Here is a 23,658-nt window from a genome sequence, read left to right as displayed (position 1 = left end):
TTCTCTGGGAGCAACAAAGGGCTTGTTGTTGTGTATGGGTCATCAGCATACACCAATGCAAACAACGTCATCAGTCAGAATATGTCCACTCACAATCACGAGGAAGCTGACACACAGATCCCGCTTCATGTCATCGATGCAGAAAGACAAGGAACGTCAACGCGAGACATGTATGGGTGGTCCCCAGACACAGATGTGTTCTTGTTGTTGATAGATCTTGTTGCCAACCACACCATCCCAGGACAATTGAAGATGTTAACTGGGAGAGGGAAATTCTTCCAGACAATTGATATCAAAGAGAGGTGCACTGCGATTGGAACGGAGACGTCAAAGGCTTTGATTGGACTGCACAACTTCACTGGTGCGGATTGGGGTGGAAAGTTTTTCAGTATATCAAAGAAAGCGTGGATAACCAAGCTCCTGCAACGAGCTTCAAGCAGCAAGATTATCAAGACTTTCCAGATCTTTGGATGTCCAGACAGTCTTCCTGAAGCTGATGTTGTCAATGTCAAGACGTTTGTCTGCAGTGTATACTCCAGCAAAAGTTTGTGCGTCACATTGCCAGATCTTCGATGGGAGCTGTTCAAGGTCAAGAACTTGGAGGGTGAAAAGCTTCCACCGACGCGAAGCACTCTGAAACCTCACATACAGCGTGCCAACCTGATGTCCAAAAGAGACAAAACCTACCAAGAGCCAAGGCCAAAGAACCTGCTCCCAGAGGGCAATGGATGGAAACTAAATAATGACAAAAACCTTATACCAGTACAATGTCTCAAATCCAGCACCACGTGTATTACTTGAACTAGTTAGATGTGGATGCAAAGGTGTGTGCAAAGAGAAAGTGAACTGTTCATGCCATAAAAATCGCTTGCCATGCACAGCATTATGCAAATGCACCGACTGGAAACGTGAATGACTACAGTATTTGTGACGAAGATGACATGTAGCCAATCAGTTCGCCAATGTATTAAGATCAGCAAATGACCCAATACGATTCATTTAAGATTCTACATTCATTTATTCTATTGTTTGTATTCATCTAGATGTTGAGTGGAGTAATTACTGGTGGTAAAAGGTGGTATGAATGTGTGATGATTACAGAAAAGTATATTTTTATTTCCTTTATTTGTATCAGTGCAATGAAGTCATGTCATGAATATTACATGTTTTATCATATAACACATTTGTCGTTTTTTTCTGATATGTATGTGTGTATATATATGTATATATATATATATATATATATATATATATATATATATATATATATATATATATATATATATATATATATATATATATATATATATATATATATGTTTTTATATATATATAAACATACACAATCATATCGTGTAAATATCACAGTATATGCAGAAATAATGTGGCTAAGGAAAGGCAATTCCTGACACTAACTGGTGCTGAGGTTGTTGAAATCTTCTCGTCACGGATGATTTATTTCTGCATTGGATACTTATCTAGGAAGAACATACTTCATAAAATATTGCTACGTTACTATCATCGATTCGGCCCACCATTCATTTATTGTACATATATTAAGTTAGAATTGTTTTATAGTAGGAGACAATCAAAGGTGCTGAAATGGACAAAATCTTAACCTGGTTCAGAGAAGGCGGATACCGTGGTTCACATACTCTGCATGTACAAATAATATATTTGTTAATACATCAATAATTATTCAGGATATCAACTAAATATTTGGTATATAAATGAATGATTATATGAGGAAGACACCTGATTTTTTTCATAATTTTCCTTTTCATATTTTAAAATATAAAAAATAGTTATAACAATACTCGCGCTTTCATTTCGGGCGATAAACTGTGAAATGACGGTACACCCGTTTAAGCCCCCACAAAAACCCAAATTGCCACCCAAGTTTTTCTGTTTAATAACACCCAAGAGATGGCATTTAAACAATAAAATCGCTTTTGGCACGCAATTCCCACGGCATGACACGGTGAACCATACGACCACCTCACCACCGCCTGCACTCGCCACCCACCTCACCGCCGCCTGCACTCGCCACCCACCTCACCTGCACTCGCCACCCACCTCACCGCCGCCTGCACTCGCCACCCACCTCACCGCCGCCTGCACTCGCCACCCACCTCACCGCCACCTGCACTCGCCACCCACCTCACCACCGCCTGCACTCGCCACCCACCTCACCGCCGCCTGCACTCGCCACCCACCTCACCGCCGCCTGCACTCGCCACCCACCTCACCGCCGCCTCCAAAAGTTGAATAAACGGAGACAAGTGCCGAAGACTACCCTTTGTAGTCCATTTGCCAGAGAAGTAACCTTGTTGTCCTCAAAAGTGGATGGTTTTATGGTGGTTTATTTTTCACAGGCATGCATACACAAAATTAAGCTTGGCTGCCCGGATGGCAACCATGGGGAAATCTGTTATTTTTGTGCAAATACAAGATGGCCGTCATCGACCGGGCTGAAAATATATCTTTTTATGTCATGAACTTAAAATTACACATGAGACATCTTTTTCATATAATTTTGGCACGAGGAGTCTATATTTAACCTTATTTTTGTGATTAGAAGTAAATTTGAGGTCAATGTTCGTGTTCCTGGCAATTGTTTGCCGTGTGAGATACATTTTGAATGACAACGAGGTCACTATTCTGACAACTGGACGCTCACATGCGAAATTAATGCGAGTTACTAATTCATTGTTTTGTTTTAACAGATATGGCTGATTCAAGGTGCATTCTTCCCGTGTGTCATGGTGGAGGGGAAATGAAGAAATTCGCTGATCAAGGGATCAAGACATTGATCTCCTGTGCCAAAGCCCATGGAGATGAAGAGCTACGTGCAAAACTACAGGACATTGTTGATGGTGGTGGTGATGCTGTTCGCATAGAATGTCACAAAGGATGCCACTGTACTTGCACATCAAAACAAAAAATTGAGAGACTTCGTAAATCACAGAAAAGAAAAGCTGAAGATGATTGTGTTCTAGTGACAACAAGATCTCGCACACAGGCAACAGGCAGTGGTGCGTTTGTTCACAAACGTGACTTCATTTTTTGTGGCAAAGAATGTTTACCTGTTGATGACAAACAGCCACAAATATGGGATCGTGTTCGTCAGTGCATGACTAAAGAACGTTTTGACAAGGAAGGTAATCCCATCCCAACTATGAAAGATGCCATCATTAATGCTGCTGATCAACGTAATGATGAAGTAGCCAGAACGGTCAAGTTACATATTGGACATTTGGTTGATCTCCCTGCGGCTGAGTGCAAATACCATGTACGCTGTTATAACAGTTTCATGACAGTCCCACAATATGCTGATTTGCCAACTTGTGTTGCAGAAGAAAGTGCCCTAAAGAACGTCGTTGAGCGCATGAATTGTGACAGGTCAAAGATGTGGAATAGCGTTGAACTGCATTCCCTGTACTGTGATCTTGGTGGCAAACTCACTCGACGTGATATGTTTAGCAAACTAACAGACTGCATGAGTAAGGACGTTATGTTAGTTCGGGTAGATGGATGTGCTACCATTGTTGGTTTCCGTGAGTCCATTGCTCACCATCTGAAAATGGTTAAAGTGGATGATGCAGATGAGGGGAGTATTGATTCTGTGGTAAGGCAGATCAAGACGGTGGCACGCTCAGTCAAGTACAACAGTGCCAATTATAACCTCTCAGAATTTACACAAGCCAACACAATCAAGGCAACAAGCCCAACTTTACTGAGGTTGATTTCAGACTTAGTGTCTGGTGGTGAAATGACCAAGAAATCTCTAAGCCTGAGCCAGTCAATTCAAAGTCGTGTTACAGCTACCAGAAATCAGACAACATTAGGACTGGCTGTCAAACGACTGCACCACCATGGCAGTTCTGATCTTCAAAAGCTCCTTCATGAACATGGGTTCACAACGTCATATGATGAGGTCCTGAGATTCAGGAAATCCGCTGCTCATTTTCTCGGTGACAATGCTCAGCTTCTCCACCAATTCATGGGTTTGAGTAGAACTGTTGGCGTGATTTTTGCCTGGTTTGATAATCTTGATCTGCAAGTGTTTACGCCTAATGATCGGCGCACTACTCATGTCCTCTCACATGAATTTCAGCAACCCCATCCTGCAGGCATTCTTGAGTATGGGCATGCTCACCCAGAGAAGAGCGACCTTATTATCCCACGACTGTCTAAGAAAGCTGCCCAGTCTAGGACAAGCACAGCTCATCAGGGAGCCTTCCTCTGCAGCACTACACTGGGCCATCCAAAGTGAACCCCCCGGCTGTGGATGCAACCTCTGGATTCTCCTACCAAGAAGTGTGTGCCCGGCAAGCTAGTTTAGCTGCTGCACAGGAAAAGAACATGAAGTGGCTAAACACAGTCAGCACACAGGTGAACGCCATGGAATGGGGTGGGTTCAACAACCAAGAAGCATTCACCAGTCATGCAGAAAAAAAGCCAGCAAGCACCTACATGTTCGGACCCCTTATTGATGCCAAAGCTTCTCATCCAGACACTGTAGTGACTTCACTGGAGTATCTTCAGAAGTCATTGACTGATATGGGAATGACTTATGTCCGCATCTCTGTGGATCTCCAGCTCTACATGGTGCCTTGCCAAATCAAGTGGCATGACATTGATCACTTTAAAAATGTGATTTTGAGGCCTGGGATAATGCACACTGTGCAGTCCTTCCGTGGTTGCATTGGCAAACTCATGCGTGGGTCTGGTGTTGAGACTCTCATCAGTTCAGCATTCGGGGGCCTGGCAGGAATCATGAGTGGCAAGTCCTGTGTTCGATCAATGAGAGCCTTCCGGATGGTTTCGACTGCCCTTCTCATTTCCTTCCTCACCACCAGCCCCAAGACATTCCAGGAGTTGTGCAGCTACCTTGAGACATGCAGACAGCACCCAACTGGGAAGCACTGGGTTGATAACTTCATCAAGCCTACTCTGCTTGTTCATCAACTTCTGCGTAGTGAGAGGGAGGCAGACTTCCTGCTGCAACAGCTAACACTTGAACGCATGCTTCCCTACTTCTTTGTTGCTGGTCACCATCACTATGCCCGTTACATCACCCATCACCTTCTGGAGATGCGCCATCTGCTGCCACCAGATGCCAAGTCAGAGCTCATATCCGGTGCTTTTGTGTGTCATCACCAGGAAGGCATTTGGAATGGTTTGAGCTCTGATCAGTTCGGTGAACAAACTGCTTTTAGAATTGGCAAGGGTGGCCTCAAGGGTATGACTCTTTCTCCAGAGATGGAAGCAGAATGGATCAATTCCTTTCCTGTCACTGCCTACATCTCAGATACAATGGAGCACATCTACCCTGACTCCTCAAATAAGGACAATGAAGACCAAGTGAGAGAAAAGGACACAAGAATCGGACCACGTCACAAGGAGGAGGGGAAGAAGAGGAGAGAACTTGATGCAGATGATAGGCGCCGGATTTGACTTGAATTGTCGAATGTGTCTCATCCTCTTGAGAATCACTCAACATCTGTACAACATTGCCAATGGTTGAATTGCTCCCCGAGAAGCTGAAGTGAATGTTGAGGATTCCGTGGTTATAGTTCAGAAAATGGTTGCAGAGTTCCATGCAACCATCTCATGCTCCATCAAGATAATGGAGCACTTACAGAAAGGAGTGAAAATTGGGGACAAGACGATCTTTGATCTGGAAACCATCTTCCTCAGGCTGCTGACTATTGGACAGCAAAGACAAATGGAGCTGTGACCTATCTTCCAGTTTGAGCTCTGCGCAGTACCCCCCTCACTGATTGAATATGGGTGCTTAAGGAAAGGCAACAAAGCACCACTGGCACACAAACTCTGTGTTCAGGCACAACAGCCTCTGCAACCAGATGTTACCATTATTGACGCGAGCCAACTTCTCTATCATATTATCTGGCCTTTCAGGGGAACTGTGTCAGTCTTCGTTGAGTCCATCAAGACAAGGCTGTCTACCATTGCTGGTCAGAAGATCTTGGTCTTTGACAAATATTATGATGTTTCTGCAAAGGACCATGAACGAGTGAGGCGTGCTGGCATTGGTTCCATAAACTATGACCTCACAATAAACACACCCCTGCCGAGTCGAGGCGCCATCCTGAAAAACAAGCAGAACAAGTTGCAGCTGTCCAAGGTTTTGAGTACCTATAACTTTGGTGAAGGAGTTACTGTGGAGAGCCGTAGCCATGGTGCGTTCAACCATGATGAAGCAGACATTACAATGATCTCACACCTGCTCATGGTTTCTGAATGTAATGCAAGAGTGATACGTATCCTCTCTGATGACACTGATGTTTTTGTATTGATGGTTTACTGGGTTTACCAGCGCAACATCCAGTCCCAGTGCAGATGGAAAGGTGGGATGGAGAAATTTAGGATATCAACACCACCTGTGACCAGCTTGGCCCCAAGTGTCTGCAGCTTTTGGGAATGCACTACATCACTGGCTCAAATACCACGTCATACCCATACGGCAAGGACAAAGTGTCAGCCCTGAAGACACTGAGAGCTGGCAACTTCCCTGGTTTATACTCCGCACTTGGCGAGCTGAATGCAAGCCATGAACAGCTCATGGAAGCAGGGCGGACATTCCTCTGTGCCCTGTATGGTCAGCCAGAAGGTACCACGATGAGTGAGATGAGGTACTATATGTACACAAGGAAGTCTGGCAAGCCCCTCAAGCTCATGGCATTACCTCCAACTGAGATCAATCTCTTCCTACATATTTTCTGTGCACATCTACAGACAGTACTTGCAAAATCAGCTGATCAGCAGGCCCCACCTGAACTTGACATTACAAAATATGGATGGGACATCAGAGATGGAATCCCAGTGCCAGCAACTTCTGCTACTCCACCAGCCCCTTTGGACCTCATGGATGTTGTGCTGTGTGGATGCAAAGCAGAGGGGAAGGCCTGCAGTACTGCAAGTTGCAGTTGTCACCATGCAAAGATCTCCTGCACGCTTTTCTGCACTTGTGGTTGCAGTGACAAGTGCTTCAACCCACACAAGACTGTGGAGGACAGTGAAAGTGAAGTGGAAGAAGGGAGTGTCGAAGCAGAACTGGAAAGAGACGAGGATACGGAAGGGACGAGTACAATGAATGGGAATGAACAATACGTAAGTTGTCTACTGGGCTCTATGTCCTCTGTTCCTAAGATGTCCAATATGATGACATGACAATGTGTATGCTTTCTGATTATCAACATACTGTTGTGGACCATTCATGACTTCACTTTTGCATTGGTGTTGCATAATTTTCAGCAGAAAATAGTCATGGACATTTCCTGTGAACCTCTATTTAATCCTGAACGTAAAAAAACCCCCAAAATTGAATTCCTCATTTCAAAATCATATAGAAAAGAGGTATTACACAGGATTATATGTTGACCGATTAAAAACTTAGCCCCATCGTCTGACCTGTAGCGGCCATCTTGAATTTATGCAAATTACAGGAGTTCCCCAAGGTAGTCACCCCGGCAACCAACCTGAATTTTATTAATGGACCCATGTTAGTCCAAAACAATCATAAAACCATACACTTTCCACATCAACAAGGTTGACAATGGAATACATAATAACGGCAAATGGACTATTGCTTCGGGCGTCATGTTATCTCGGCCGAGCCCGGCCCTTGTAGTAGGGGACCCAGAGCCCTAAACATTTGAAGGAGGTCACACAGCTTGCTATACTCTGTTTCTATATATTTTTAGGTAGGTATGTCCATTCCTCATAAGGTTTCAGATCTGCTCATCAGACACTCTTGCGAACAATTTCTGTGGGTGGAAGTTTGAAGATACGAGATCACCTAAATGAGCCAAATAATTAGGGGTAGGGGAAAATAAATTGAGTTTTTTTATGAAGTAATTGTGATGAAAGTCATGCATATTAGGTATCATTGAGAAGGGGTTGGCCCACACTACAATTTGGCATTGATAAAATTTTGATGATATCATTGATTATGTCACTAGGGGGTCAAAAGGTCATAGATTTTGGATGCAAGTTAAAATCTGGGTATTAGTGATATTAAATATGGTGCTGTGACCAAACTAAGAGTCTGGGTACCACAAATGCAATTAATATAAGCTAACATATACCCAAAGTTTTTTTTTTTTATATTATGAAAAATTGCATAAGTATTATAGTTTTCATTTTAACCCCTCGAGTCCGATGTGCAAAATAAGCAAAAAAAGTCAAATTTCAGCTTTTTCTGAAAAATACAATTATGTTTTATTTTAAAGCTTGTGAAGCATTTGCATAGTCACAAATGGATATCCGAATGAATGTTTGTTCACCAGAAGTGTATATTAACCCATTCCTTCATGAACCCTTTGCCAGTTTCAGACATTTCAATAAAGCATACTATCTTTCCTGAACTGGAGCTGAGTGATTCTGGAACTAAATACATTGAAAGAGCACAAGTATAAGAGTATAGGCCTACATTTATTAATCATAATGTTACAGCTAAGCCTTCATGTATTGTTGTAGTTGCAAATATAAAAAACAGTACCCTTGAACAGGCCACCATATTTTTTTTTTAAACAAAGCACTCTTCAGTAATTGGAGGTAAATTGCTATTCATCTCTCCTTGGCATCATGTGTTGATTTCAGAAAATTTTCAATCCCACTTTAGTCCATTATTCAGAACCATACAATGGCAGGAAGAAATTAATATCAACCATAAGGTAAGTAGTTTTAAACAAGCATATGAATGAACTTAATTCAAGTCATAAATAGCACAGCTTTTGAAAAGGTGCCTGAAAAAAATGTAGGCCTGCATGCAGGTACACATACCCGTGCATGTGACATGGATGATGTCAGGAATAGCTACAGTGATGTACAGGCAAGAGAGCCAGCAGCTATATAGGTCATGTAGGTACATCCTTACAGACCTAGTACATGTTGTAGTATATAAATTATAATCTCATTTGATCTCTAACTCAATGGTATGGTGGCCCGTGAGGCCAATGATCACTTGTTTGTTGAATTAAGCACTGAACATTTATTATTTTTGCCCTCCAATACATAGTTTTTCAATAGTCGTATATTGATTCTTAACTACTACATTTCACACATCTTCAGGTCTATGTACCTTTGGTACATCCCAGCGACACAATGGAGGAAGGGGCTATTCGAATTGGTGAGAAAAGGAAGTCGCCAAGTGATGGGACAGATTATAATTCCTGTATAATTTGTCAAAAGAAGACATCGTGTACTCTTAAAAATGTCACAGAGAATGGTTATCCCTCATTACTGTACACTTTATCCCATCGAATGGACAAGGTTGCTTGCCGTCTCCTAGATGATGTCAGCAGTAAGGACATATTTCTCAAGAAACTTCCAAAGAGTCACAGTTCGTGTCGAAGTACATACAATAATAAAAAAACGGTTGATAAAAAACAGCCTAAGGTCGAAACAAACATTGCAAATATGGATGAAGAACCCGTCTACTCGATTGAAATTTGACACAAAGTTAGATTTCAAAATGAACTGTTTTGTGTGTGGTAAAGTGAGAGACAAAAAAGGAGATCGCAAATTGATTTTGGTTGCCACAAAGAATAGGCAGTTATCAATTTGGAATGAAGCGAATGAATTCAATGATGAACGAATGCTACATTTGATTCAAGGTTGTGACGTAGGCTGTGCGGACATGATTGCAAATGACTTTAGGTATCATGGGTTGTGTTTGAATCGTTTTATGAACAAACGCCCCACAGATATCAACACTACTGACACATTTGAGTGTCTATGAAAAAGGGTTTCAGTGGCTTATTTCTACTATTGAAGCAAAACTGCTCAGTGATTGTTGTATTTATTTTGTTTCGCAATTGCATGATATGCTTCGTAGGTGGTTGGATGAGAAGCATGTGGAACATGCCTTGTCATATCGTAGTGATACGCTTGTAAAACAATTTCAGAACCACTATGGTGAGCAAATTATGATTGTTCCCCAGGTCGGTACTTCGAATCTCTTATGTTCCTCCAAGTTAGCTTTGGGAACAGTCCTCACAGAAGTTAAGAAACTGAAAGATCGCCTGGAAGAATCAGAATACATTGAGGAGGATCTTGACACTGACAAAACTGCCACTGAACCTCAACAGTCCCATACATCACCTTCTGAGTCATTTCATACTGCAAAGGCCATTCGCAAACAGCTTAAATCAATAGCCAGTGAAGAAAGGAAGAGATTGAAGCAAGTGGATGCTGCAGAAGTAAACATGGATATATCGTATGAATATGCACTGAAGTGTGTCCCGAATGAGTTGTGCAACCACATTGCTTGGATGTTGACTGATGCAGACAGTGGTCTTGGTCCTGATGACCATGTTGTGTTTGAGGAAAAACAGCATGAACAAGTGCTCGACCTTTCACAGGATATATGTGCTGCCATTGCTACATCGTCTGCCAATATTAGCCGGTAAAAGTCGAAAAGGTCGAAGTTTGGGTGTCAAAGCTGAATTTTTGCACACTGACCCAGGAGACCTGTTAGATGTCCCGAAGAATCCCATGGGGCGTTTTTCCAAAATTCAAGATGGCCACCACATCGCCGCTCAAATCATGAAATCGGCATAGCGAGTAAACTATTGAACATAGGATGTTGCTTTTGGTGTCTACTTTCATGTTTTGTGACCCAAGGAATCCAATGGAAGCAAAATGAATCACCTCCAGCCATATTTTTCTTGTCATAAATCCAATATGACGTCCCGTCCCGCATTGTAATTTTTCCAAATTTCTGAAATGAAAGTCCGTTTCTTCGTGGAGTAATATTTTTTGATGTTGGACGACATTTTCTGGCTCAACTGTGGAAATAAACAAGCCCTAACTGCAGTGCTGCCGCCTATGGGTGGTTGAAGTGAGGGAAATGAAACTGAAACCTTGCAAAACGAAAACGAAACATCGCAATCAAAGATGACTGATATCAGGCAAACTTCGCCTTGCCACTGAGAGGACGACCTAAAAAACGTCATCTTGTGAGAAGAAGAGACGAAAAAGGTATTGTAGTCTCTTTCATTCCCTTGGAACGAGGTTGACACTATTCTGTGTGGCCGATCAGGAAAATGAAGGCCGATCAGGAACTGTAGACATAGGTCGATGGCTATATGGTCCGAGATACATAGCATCCCTAAAACGAAACTAGTTGTTGATAGGGAATTAAATTCCGTTCTTTGGGTTCATCATTTCTCATTATATGGTTCGAACTAAGAAACCATGCTCAGAGCACATTGAGGACAAGAAGAAAGCCTTCGACTTCCTCTGTGACTTTCTCAAAGACAACTCGGAGTGCCAGCATTCGATAAGTGAGTTGGAAGAGATAATGAAAGAGAACATTCATGATGAGGCTGAAGTATATACCAGAAAGCATCTTGAACATAAACTGAAGGAGCATTTTGGTGACAGCTTGGTTGTTACATCATTCGCAAGCAAACCCAACGTATTGACATTTCGCACAGCTTTTAGTGCAATTGTAAACAAGTCTTGGTACGATGACAGGAATCCTGATCCTCAGTCTGAGAAACAGCGCATGGCGAGAACAGTCGCTGAAATAGTGTCTGCGGACATCCGTTCCATGCCTTGTGAATGTGATGTGTACCCCTCCCCTCATTCTCTGCAACTTAATTCTCTGCAAAAGGCAGTTCCTCAGACACTCCATAGTCTAGTTGAGAGAATCGTATCTCAGCGAGGTCGCCATGCCCAAAATACTACACTGACTCAGCGTAAGATTATTGCGATTGAACAAGCTATCATATCAGCCACACGCCCCAGTTCTTTCCTGTCCCTATTGCTAATAGGTCTTGGTGTATATCTGCATAGGAAATATGACTCGGAGAATCTCATAAACATGTTGCATGCTTTTGGCTTCTGTTGCTCATACGAGGAGGCCAGGAGATATCAGTGGTCAGCTCTTTATGGTTCATCCCCATTCCCTACTAATGATGATGCATTTGTTCAGTTTGTCTTTGACAATGCTGACCACAACGTCAAGTCTCTCGATGGCCATGGCACCTTTCACAGTATGGGTAGCATCAAATGTGTAACACCTCGCCCTGAGCGGGATGATAGCGTGATTATCACATGTCTTCAGAAAAACCTGGGCTCTGCTGCAATTGATAGATTTGGGTATGTGCCTCATCATCAGTACACCGATGATCCAAAGAAAGGTCTGGCTCTTATCGACGCAAAATATGTGTTCAAGCTTACGCCACTTGATCTCGATCCATTACATTTTTGGTGGGAACTGCGGGCTGGCAATCTGTTCCCTATCGGTTCCGACCATTCTGCTGTGCCGGAGCGACTGCTAAACATCATATATTGCAACTGTGTAGTGGGTTTCAAACAGAATTCAGCTTGTAGGTGTAGGAAGGCTAACGAGGCATGCACTGCTATGTGCGGACACTGTGGGTTTGACCTGTACCAATGCGTTTGATGATGACATGGGGCATGATGTAGATTGATTGCACTCCTACGCCATATTGTACATCTCACGCAAGAACATTCTTCCATAGCTCATTGGAGAAGAATCATGTACACACTTGCTAACTTACATTGTGTGGTAATATTCACTGTTGTACCCTATGGAACTCATTTAATGAAGCTAACATGTTGTTCTTCTTTATGATCAATAAATGTTTTGTGGAACTTGCACACTTATTTGATTCCTAGTATCATGACATGGGTATAGATTACAAACAGCACCTTTCTAAGTCAATTGATCGGTTACTGAGACATTACAAGGTTTCCATCATTGCGGGATTCCATATTGGATTTGTGCCAAGTAGATATGACTGGAGATGATTAATTTTGCTTTCATTGGATTCTTTGGGGTAGAAAACATGGGAATAGACACCAAAAGCAACATCCTATGTTCAATAGTTTACTAGCTATGCCGATTTCATGATTTAAGTGGCGGTGTGGTGGCCATCTTGAATTTTGTAAAAACGCCCCATGGGATTCTTCGGGACTTTCTTGTGGGATATCTAACAGGTCTCTCGGGTCACTGTCCAAAAATTCAGCTTTGACACCCAAACTTCGACCCAAAATGCTAAAATCAGTAGACTATACAATAATGTGAATGTGATGTATGTGAACCATTACCCAAACAATAAAAGGGTTAATTTTAGCCATGAAAGAGTTAGATCGTATATTAAATGCATATAAAGCCTTATTGTACTAATATTTGATGTTATTAAAGATGTTACTGTAAAAAAAATGCAGTCTCTCGTCTATTTCATAAAATCCACATTTTTAGACATTTTTTCTGATTTTGCACTTTTGTCAGAATGAGTTAATATGAGTTAATATTGTACTTATGTAACTTCTCTTAATACCAAAAATATAGTGTATATGTACTCTTATATTAATGGCATTTGTGTTTTTCACTCTTTTGTTTTGGCGAGAACAATACATATTATATCACGATTTCCCATATTTTGACTTCTGGCAAAAATACGTGACCTTTTGGCCTCGAGTGACATCATTGATGACATCATCAAAATAAAAATAAAGACCAATGTCACCCGCAGGGTGACCCGTATCTTGCCAAAAGGTGACCACGTGTGACTTCTTTAAGGTCATACTGAGGTGAACAGAGCTGCTATCCACCAGGAGCGACTCCTTGAGGTATATCTCCTTACGAACGAGAGATTCCGATGAGAATCGTTCTACAGAGTAACCATGAAATAAATCCGTTTTTTCGTCATGACGTCATCAAATGACGTCATAGCGTCAAACTTTTGACAGATCTGGAAAGCACTTATCAAGCGCTTTCATATGAGGTATTACTCGATATGGTATCTAAGATTTCAAAATTTGACCTTGGGGTCAAAAACTTTCGACCTCCAGCGCTAACCATGAAGGTCAAGGCCGATTGCCACAAAAAATTAATCAGCTGAGCGCCAGACCATGAACTATATTCCCATGAAGTTTGAAGACGATCCGATCAAAATTACTGAAAAAATAAGGGTTTCGTCGACTCCCCTGATTTTCGACAAAGTCACCTTGACCTTGAAAATTTTATGCGCTGAAAGGGACCTCTATAAGACTTTGATATGCGAAGTTACAAAAATTTCCAATGATAACTGTGCTTTGCAGAGTGATCGATACGTGATTACAGACAAACAAACAAAAAAAAAACATACAAGCGAACATATCTTGCAAAAACTTCGTTTTGGCAAGATAAAAATTATCAAAATTTAGCTTGACCTTAGCTCTTTCCAATGCTTTCATATGCATGACTTTCATCACAATTACTTCATAAAAAACTCTATTTAGTTTCCCCTACCCCTAATGATTTGGCTCATTTTGATGATCTCGTATCTTCAAACTTCCACCCACAGAAATTGTTCGCAAGAGTGTCTGATGAGCAGACCTCTGAAACCTTATGAGGAATGGACATACCTACCTAAAAACACATAGAAACAAAGTATAGCAAGAAGTGTGACCTCCAACCCTGATTTTGCATGCTATGGCAGTCTGGGTCCCCTACTCTTGGTTGGGCAGTAGCAAATTGGTAGCATTAAGCCAAACACTGTGTAAAGGGAAATGAGGAAGAAGAAAAAAGAGGTTCTTCCCAAGCATGGATTTGCTGCTTTTTTGTTGTTGTTTAACCATGGCATGACTGTCTGCATTCCCATTTTGTCCTTTTTTTTTTTTAATTTTTTTAACCCTCTGGACATTGATGATGTACTTATTAATGAGGAAGCAAGGGGGGTGGTGTTGTGGGGGGTGGCGACAGGTGGTTCTTTCATTTTGTTTGTAATTTGGCTGCATCATTGCTGTGAATGTTACTGTTCCTCTGATGTAATGCCCCCGTAGGTTGGAGAAGAAATTTGGAATTTGGCCAGTGTGCCAGTGATCGCTTGCCTATTGGAGAAAGATCCTATTGGATATTTAACATTCACCATTGCTGTCAGAAGTTCACCAGTTGAAATGTTCATCCGAAGCATGGCACACACATTGATCCCTTGTCCTATCTGTGAAACACCGTGGTGACAGTTTATAGCCATGTCGGGATTCAAACTTAAGCGAAACAGCTCAGGGCAAGTGTGTCTACCTCAAGGTCATCCTACCAGCCCACATGGGAGGACCAAACTGGCTGCAATACCTTACATTGATTGGAAAAAATACAGAGTAAAGAAAATAACATTTCCTTTACTAACATAAGCCTTGTGTTCCTGTCAGGTCATCATTGGAATGGACAACTTCTTGGAATGGCTCCAATCACAAGGCCTGAGAACAGAAACAGCCCAAGCAGTGATCAATGTGCTTGGAATTGAGAATCAGAAGGTTCTCCGAGCTTGTACAGACTCCGATTCATTGCGAACAGAGCTCCTCTCTCTCGCCAAAGATAAATTTAAATTTTCAATGTATGCTGACTTCTGTAAATTTGTGTAATCTTTTTTGAAGCCGCAGGTTGTCCAACTTGCAGGCTCGTCTTTGTTGGGAAGTCTATTCATCAACTTGGAGAATGTCATTCGAGAACTTTCCAGTTTCAGTGAAAAGTTTATTGGATTCCAAAATGTGCAGCTGGAAAATGTCCCTAGTTTCCGGGGAATCATTTTCAGTGATGTCTGCAACCTCCACTCTCAGGACGATGAATTTACACCCAAGTCTGGTATGTCACTATTTTATACACCCTCACATGTCAAGAAATACCTTAATGTTGATCCATTAATGTTTTTGTTTCTGTCTTTGCTGATGAAGTTGCCATACGTATTATGTTTTCGGCTTGTCTGTCTACCTATGTACGTTTGTCCATGCTAATCTTATCCGACTGACACAAAATTTTCTCCATTCATGTGGAATGTTTTAATGATAATATGATGTCATAGGTCATGTGGTGTTGCAGCCATGTTGGAAAAAAGGAAAAACTTTGGACCTCTCCATCTGAAACTGTTTTGTAGAAATATTGAAACTTGGCAGATGTCAAGTACTCCCCATGATGAGTGTTTTTTTTTTAAGTGTCATCGATGGCTTTGTTATGACGTCATAATTGCAAATGCAGATGTTGAGTGTCATCTCAGGCTAAATTTTTTGGCTGGAAAAAAATGATCATGTCATGTGGTTTGGCAGGCATATTCTTTTTTTTTTATTAACATGTAAAAATCTTCAAATATTTTCTTAAGCAGCTAAACAGATTGAGGCAAAACCTTATAGATATGATCGCATATCCACGAGCAACAAAAATTTATCCACCTATGATGTCATAGGTCACATGTTTTGGCAGCTATGATTATTTTTGAAGAATAAAAGTAGAAAAATTATTCTCCAGAACGGCTTGACAGATCGAGGGGAATCTTCACAAACCTATTCCCCAAGCCTTGGGGATACCAGGGTGTTCACGAATAATTAATAGGTCACATGGTCTGGCAGCCATATTAGATTGAACGACTATCATTGAAAAATTATTTCTCTTGAACCGCTTCATCAATTGATTTGAAACGTCACCATTATGATTGAGTAGTCATGGGGAATATGTTTTAAGTTTCAACTGAATGAGACGCATGGTCTGGCAACGATAATTATTTAATGTTTTGAATCTGTGTTCAAGGATTGAAATCAAACTTTGTACAAGCATGTATAATGATGGAATAATTTTGGTGGAGGCATATCTTGCGATGTGACATCAAAGCGTGCCCTTCCTGTTATGAAATGCAGTGATATTGGCTGACTTCCAAGCATATGGAATATGACCAAGGACAAATGTTGTGGTGAAGGAGGGCACAGAAAGGAAGGGAAAAGGGAGCAGAGCCGGTTTTTAGGACATGAGCAGATGCTGTCCGATCCTATTGCAGAATCAGTGTTGGGTTGCCAGAATCCAATCCACCTTTGAAGGTGAAAAAGATAGAGTCCAGGAGCAGTTGGGTGTGACTGGGAGATGTACATGCAATATATATGTATATGGGCACAAGATCTGACAGCAGACACATAATTGAGGCATTGGGCCTTCTCATGTGGAGACTGCTGTGATGCCATTTGAAGTGAAGGAGGGGATGGAGGTGGAGCATTCTTTCTGAATCAGACTTAACAAGATACCACCAGATTTAAGTAGGGTGGGAAGGCAAGTTTGAAAGTTTAATCTTGATGTTGACAGATGTTTTCTGGCTCTCCTGAGTGTGGACACATTTGCTGCAGGCTTTGTGTGATTATTTGATGTTGCCTTCCAGGAGGAGAATGCTAGTTGTTTCACCCTGGAAGAGATCATCTGAAGATTTTGCCCTGATAAAGTTAATTTTAATAGGGCAACACTAAACCCAAAGAATAACAATATCCTCAAACAGAAAATATTTACAGAAAAGGAACTAAGAATAAGAGATGCACAAACTGACAAGGAAATAATAAATGACTCGTCATCGATAAATGGTGACCTTCCATCAATGCCACAATGGAATGATGGGACATATGTTTGAGATGAAATTCCCAGAGTACAAACTCCAAAGAAAACTAACAACTAACATAATTTGGTGGTGATGCATAGAAAATAGAACAAAAGAGGAAAACGGAAACAGATGAGATTTCAAATTTAATCACAATAACAGAAACAGAAATTGGGCAACAGATTGGAGAATTGAATCAAGAAAAAAAAACTGAAAACTCCACAAGAGGACCAGAGAATGACAAAAGGAAATGCTACAGAAGCACCTGGAGAGAAAGATCAACTCAAAGTTACTAACTCAGATCAAATATAAATCTTCAAATTTCAAGTCAATCGGATGAAAATTGAAAGTTTTAGAAATACCATCTTAGATGTTGACCTTTTGACCTTTTGACCTCAAAAACAATAGGCTTGTTCCTCATGACAAACTCTACCATGTGGTGAAGTTTCATGAAGATCTGTTTAAAATTGTGACCTGTTGGTGACAAGCAGACAAAATCACTAAATCAACTAACCAATATACTTGAAAAATCTTTGATTTTGCAAGTTACAAACAGACCTAAAAGCAATACCCTCTCCGTCGGCGAGGGCAAAAATGTGTAAAATAATCGGAAGATGCAGAGGTTTATTGAAGTCATCCATCTCTCCAATGAAGAAAACCAAAGCTATAAACAAATTTGCAGCGCGGACTTAATCAAGTGCACAGAACATCATGTATAGGACTCGGGGAGGATGTGAAAATCTCAACAAACTATCGGATGACATTGTAATGCGAGCAAAAAAAAAAAAACCAGACCAGCAAAGGTTATCCTTAATCGATTTCACAACAAATTTCCAAAGACAAGTGCAAATGATGGATACTACACAGGAAAACGAAACAGAAACAAGAAACCAACACTGCCCTAATCATTGCAAAGGAAAACTACAAAATAAATATCGGCAGATACACTTTGACCAATGGGAGAATGATAAAAGTGCAGGAAGATATAAAAAACATGAGATTGACAGAACAGGAAGGCTCATTGGAATGGCTAAGAAAAGGTCAAATTAACCCTCTAGAGCCCCAGGGGTTATTTTCTTGTTCACCCAGAACATTTCGTGGGCTCCAGAGGGTTAATTGGGATGGAGAAGTAGTCATCATCGATGCTCAAGACCAAGGACACTACAATCATGCCTTTTAAGAGACTGGCAGGATTGAGCCAATCAGACAAATGCAGATTTTATGGGGTAGAAACAGAAAGTACGAGTCACCTCCATTCGGGATGTAAAAAAACTCATTTCGGAACAGCTGTACACAGAAAGACATGACTGTGTCTGCAGAGTTATCCACTGCCACATCTGTCAACATGTCACCATCTCGGTCCCAGCACAATCATGGAAACACAAAGTCCGATCCTTGAAAATGAACATATTTTGCTCGCGCATGACAATGATGCCATCATGTGCAGACATTGCAAACAAAGCATTGTGTCCAGAAATAGTGCTCAAGCAAAAAAGGAAAAGTCGGCATTGTTGATCGAGGTTTTAGTTCCCAAGATGACTTTGGATTAAATGCTCCAGAAATCAGGAAAATGACCAAATACCAGGATCTGAAAAATGAGGTCAAGAAGACTTTTGAATAGTGGCCGGTAAAACGGCTGCGAGGGTTCAAAGGGTTAAAAAGCATTTTTGGGGCATATCGCCACAAACGAGCTACAAGTGGAGACTGTCAGAGGTTTCGTGAAAATTTTGAAAGATGCCCTGGGAATGAGGCTCTGAGAACAAAGTTTCATTAATCGTGATCCTTTACCAAAAAAGAGGTGGAGATTTTGATTTCTGGGAGAAGTTCCTCCTACCTCTTGAAATCCCCAAGTGGAGATGACAACCAAAGTGAGAGTAAATGGAAAACAAGAACAGTAAATAGATCCAGGATGCCTCAGACAGGATTATTTTCCGCTCCTGGGTTTTATGAAGAGAGGCTGAGACCCAAGCGGCTTCTTCCTCAGGTTGGGCAGGATATATATGCAGGTAGCAGGCATCCCATCTGTTTGCCTGGCGCCTCCTGCATTGTCCTAATCTGAAGAAAATATCACATGAAATGCTGCTTCGAGTCCATGCAACAATTATGTTCTTGGTGGCATAATGATGAACCTACTTTTATAAAGCTTTCTCTTAATCGTAATGTATAATTTTATTGCTCGTTCAGTGCAGGCAGATGCTTAAAAATGTTGAATAACAATATGTTATCACTTTTTTAGACACTCATCCTGACCAGTCGGATATGGAAAATTAAAACATCGAAGCAGTCGCTTCGTAACTTACTGGTGCAAGGTGAAATGGAGTACTGTCAATTATCCTAAGTGATCAGTCCAAGGGCAGTGAAAGATTGAGTTATTTATGTGAAGTGCAACCTGGCCGCCAGGGTTGGTTTTAGACCTATCAAATTAGAGGAAACAATAGCTGGGAAGAGACATTAAAGAGAAAGGGACATCCTGTGGGTGGAAGGAATCTGTTTAACAGATGAATGCTTCGTTGGCGGTGGCCTGGATTGAGATATATGTCATGTTTAGCAGAGACCTCGGATGTTTGAAGTCCACACAGTTAGGGACAGGGGAGGCAGCAATGGGAGGGTGCAGGGCACGACGGGCAAGGTTTGAGGAGGCGGTGTAATTGGGAAGGCTTGAATTGGTCGAATGCAGAGGAAGAATTGAAGCGGTGGGTGAGGAGGGACGCAGAGAGGGTGGACAAAAAGCTTTGAGGGGATTGGGATGGGGGGGGCGGAAAAAGCAGACATGAAGTGGAGGGATGCTGATTCCAAATTCCCAAACTGGATGAATGGAAAAAGGTCGAAGGATGGAAGGTAAGAATTTTTGTTGAAGGCAAGGAGAAAGGTGGAGCTGACAGACGATTTTGAAAAATTATTGCTGAAGAGGAATAGATGATGGTGAAGAAGATGGGTTGCTCCTCATGGAAAAATAAGGAAAGTGAAGCATTTCAAAATGCTTTGAAAGGAAGAAATGTTAATATGCAATCAAGAGTTTGGAGTGGTTAAGAAAAGGTAGAATGAATGGAGAACAGAAAGTACATGCAGAAGCAATTTCAAGTATAACTAGAGGGGGAGCACTCGGGAGAGTGCAAAACCTCCGCCGCCAATACTGCTGGGTCACTCAAGTGAACCTTATATCTTATTCATTAAATATGATGTCAACAGTGCTGACAGAGTTATAGTTCTTTTCTCCAACATTCTTTTTGGGGGGTTGGGGGGGGGGGGGTTTGAAATCACTAAAAACATGTAAAAATGCAAAAAAAAAAAATCGATATTTTGTTGAAAAAAGTTTAAATTTTTTTTTTCTCAAACAATTTTTGGGGGGGTTGGAAATCACTTAAAACATGCAGAAAGGCAAAAAAAAATTCTTTTTTGGGGAGGAGGTAACAATTTTTTTGGGGGGGGGTTGGAAACCAAACATGTAAAAATGCAAAAAAAAAAAATTTTCTCAATTTTTTTTTGGGGGGGTGGTGGAAATCACTTAAAACATGTAGAAATGCAAAAAAAAAAAAAATGTTTTCCTCTATTTTTGGGGGGTAACAATTTTTTTGGGGGGGTTGAAAATCACTTAAAACATGTAGAAATGCAAAAAGAAATTCTCTATTTTTTGGGGGAGGGGGGGTAAAAAAAAAAATTTGGGGGGGGGGTTGGAAATCACTTAAAACATGCAGAAATGCAAAAAAAAAAATTTCTTCTCTAACTTTTTTTTGGGGGGGGGGACCAAGTCCAAAATTTAATGGCATGATCCTTGGACCATACCTCACCCCCCCCCACCAAGTTTCGTCGAAATCCGTCGAGGAGTTTTTTCCGTAATACTGTTCACAAACAAACAAACAAACAGAAAGGGGTGAAAACAGTAACCTCCATCCATCTTCGAAGATGGCGGAGGTTAATTATATCTCCAATGAAGTGGATTTTTTTTTTAAGTGAGGAGGGGAAATAGGAGAATGTTGAGGATGTCGAAATAAAATATTTGGGAAGAAACAAGGAAAACAGAGACAAAAGGGACACAATTTTCACAGGAGGTGGCAAACGTCAGCCGTAAACAACACAAAACTAGAACGGGCACTCATAGAGCGCATACCTTCGCCGCCACTACTTTTTTTGTTCTTGGTATGAGTGTGGGGAACGGGTTTCATATGAATGGTCTTATGACACAAACCACATATCTATAATGTCATGACCCCCCCCCCGACTTTCGGGGGCTACGGACTAAACAACAATCAACTCGCGTCGTTTTGGCGAGTCTTCACTCGCAAGCTCGATGAATACAACGTTTCAACAAGAGAAGGTAATCTCGTTTGATGCTGGTTTCATGCAAATCGAATAAGAATTGACTGAGTTATGCTGAAAACCGCATATTTTTCAAGGGCGTGACCCCCCCCCCGACATTTTACCCCAACCGGTGACATGTGTTATGACGTCATTGTGTCACAAGATTGGGCATTCAATTCTGAACATTTTGGTGCTGGGTTCATGTAAAGCGGACAAGAATTGACCGCGTTATGACAAAAAACGCATATTTTTCAAGGTCGTGACCCCCCCTGACCTTTGAACCCTAACCGGTAACAAGAGTATGGGCGTCATTGTGTCATATTGCATATCACAAGATGAGGCGTTGAATTCTGAACATTTTGGCTTTAGTTGCATGCAAATTGAATAAAAATTGACCGTGTTATCGTAAAAAGACGATTTTGACCTTTTCGTGACCTTGACCTTGATCTTTGACCCGAACGATCCCAAAATCTAATCGAATGCTTCCTGACTAATAACCAATCATCCCACCAAATTTCATGCAATTTGGTTTAATACTTTTTGAGTTATACGAATCACAAGATTACAAATAAATAAATAAATACACGCCAACCAAAACATAACCTTTCGCAGAATGCGAAGGTAAACAGTCGAAAAACAGTACAAGAAGACACGAATTAACAGACAATATCTGATTTTTGAAAAGGCATAATCTGCCCCAGATTGTTTGTAACGCATCCGCAGAAATCCTTTGACAACAGTCAACGGGGTAGCCTGGATGTATATCATGTCTGCCAAATATGGATTGTACCATAAAACGATTCACCAACTTTTTTAAGAAGCTGAAAATACCTGGAAGTGTACCTGTGAAAAACGGGTGTACATCTGCGCAACAAAATATTTGGAGAACTTTCTGAACAACTCAATACTTTCTGATCAAAAGTTAATATCCCCTTACCACAAAAACTCCCGATGCTATGGGCCCATGAAAGACCTCAGGGTTCATAGACGTGCTCATTTCTTCTGAAACCTTTGTGCTTCTTAACACCAATGGGTAGGTCATATCTGGGGCTTGCCGATGCACAGGTCAAGTTAAAAATGATATTTACTGTAATCACAATTGGCAGAAGAGGGACTGGTGGGAGTGGTTGTTGTGTGGGCTGTGAGTACCATTATAATTTTTTTGTTGTTGTAGTTGTTTGGCTCCAGGAACACATGATAAATTGTACTACATTTTTGCATCTGTTGCTGAAAGGAGAAACATTCGTATGTGATGTAACCATTGTCGCTGCTAGCTAATTGTATTAGCAGCAAAGGCTACATACCCTGCACCTCTCACCTATTGATATTTCTCATATTCCGATGTTTGTGATGAGCAAAATGCCTCTTTAGCATTCATAAGTCATTTCAAAAGGATTGTGTTTTGGATGGGAAATAACAGCAATGCATGGACGAAGATGTCACAGAAAAAACATGAAGAATCTGGTTTGGAAAACTTGACTTTATTGAGGTCGATGAGTCAGTGTCAGTCAATTAACACGTGTAAAAATCCCCAAACCAGAAGTTAGCGTGAGAGGTCGCAAAATTATGACGCTGTTTATATACGGCAATCCCTGGTAATTCCAAGTCGAGCTTGGGGGAAATACTTTCCTCTGAAATGGTTGCTTCACACACCAGCTTGTATATGTATATATACAAGCTTGTATATGTAAACACATCGATTCATCTCCCATTATGGAGTCTCATTCTAACAGCGGAAGTGACGTCTTGCATACTACTGATTAACCATATACTGTATATTTGGCAGTGTTTTAAACTTCATGTCCTTCATTGTATTCAGGTGATGTCTATCCTGTAAATGTGGAATCCAGACATCATGACGGTTCATCTATAAAGAAACTTTAAGATATGCTTCAGTAAAGGAGGATTCGGGTGTTCATTTGACACATGGCAGAACTGTCTGTTTTACAACAGGTGAGCAGAAACCGAC

The 23,658-nt window shown here is 41.1% G+C and overlaps 1 protein-coding gene across 14 annotated transcripts in view; it reads left to right on the top strand.

The window, feature by feature from the left end:
* LOC147029133 (uncharacterized) overlaps positions 1-23,658 on the top strand; it is a 109,040-nt gene that overhangs the window by 5,774 nt on the left and 79,608 nt on the right. For 4 of the 14 annotated variants that reach the window (XM_085880077.1, XM_085880075.1, XM_085880082.1 and 1 more), the window contains 3 exons: positions 2,727-7,137; positions 15,196-15,628; positions 23,509-23,642. The exons of 4 other annotated variants lie outside the window; for them this stretch is intronic. In XM_085880077.1, the coding sequence (XP_085736203.1) occupies positions 2,729-4,276 (1,548 nt within the window). In that variant the 5' untranslated portion in view covers positions 2,727-2,728 and the 3' untranslated portion in view covers positions 4,277-7,137; positions 15,196-15,628; positions 23,509-23,642. 6 more of the 14 variants (XM_085880080.1, XM_085880084.1, XM_085880078.1 and 3 more) reach the window with 5 other exon arrangements.

This window comes from Eptatretus burgeri, chromosome 4 (genome assembly GCF_056783735.1).
Source record: "Eptatretus burgeri isolate ZD-2024b chromosome 4, Ebu_testis_v1, whole genome shotgun sequence".
Lineage (NCBI taxonomy): Eukaryota > Metazoa > Chordata > Myxini > Myxiniformes > Myxinidae > Eptatretus > Eptatretus burgeri.
This window is presented reverse-complemented; position numbering and strand designations above follow the sequence as displayed.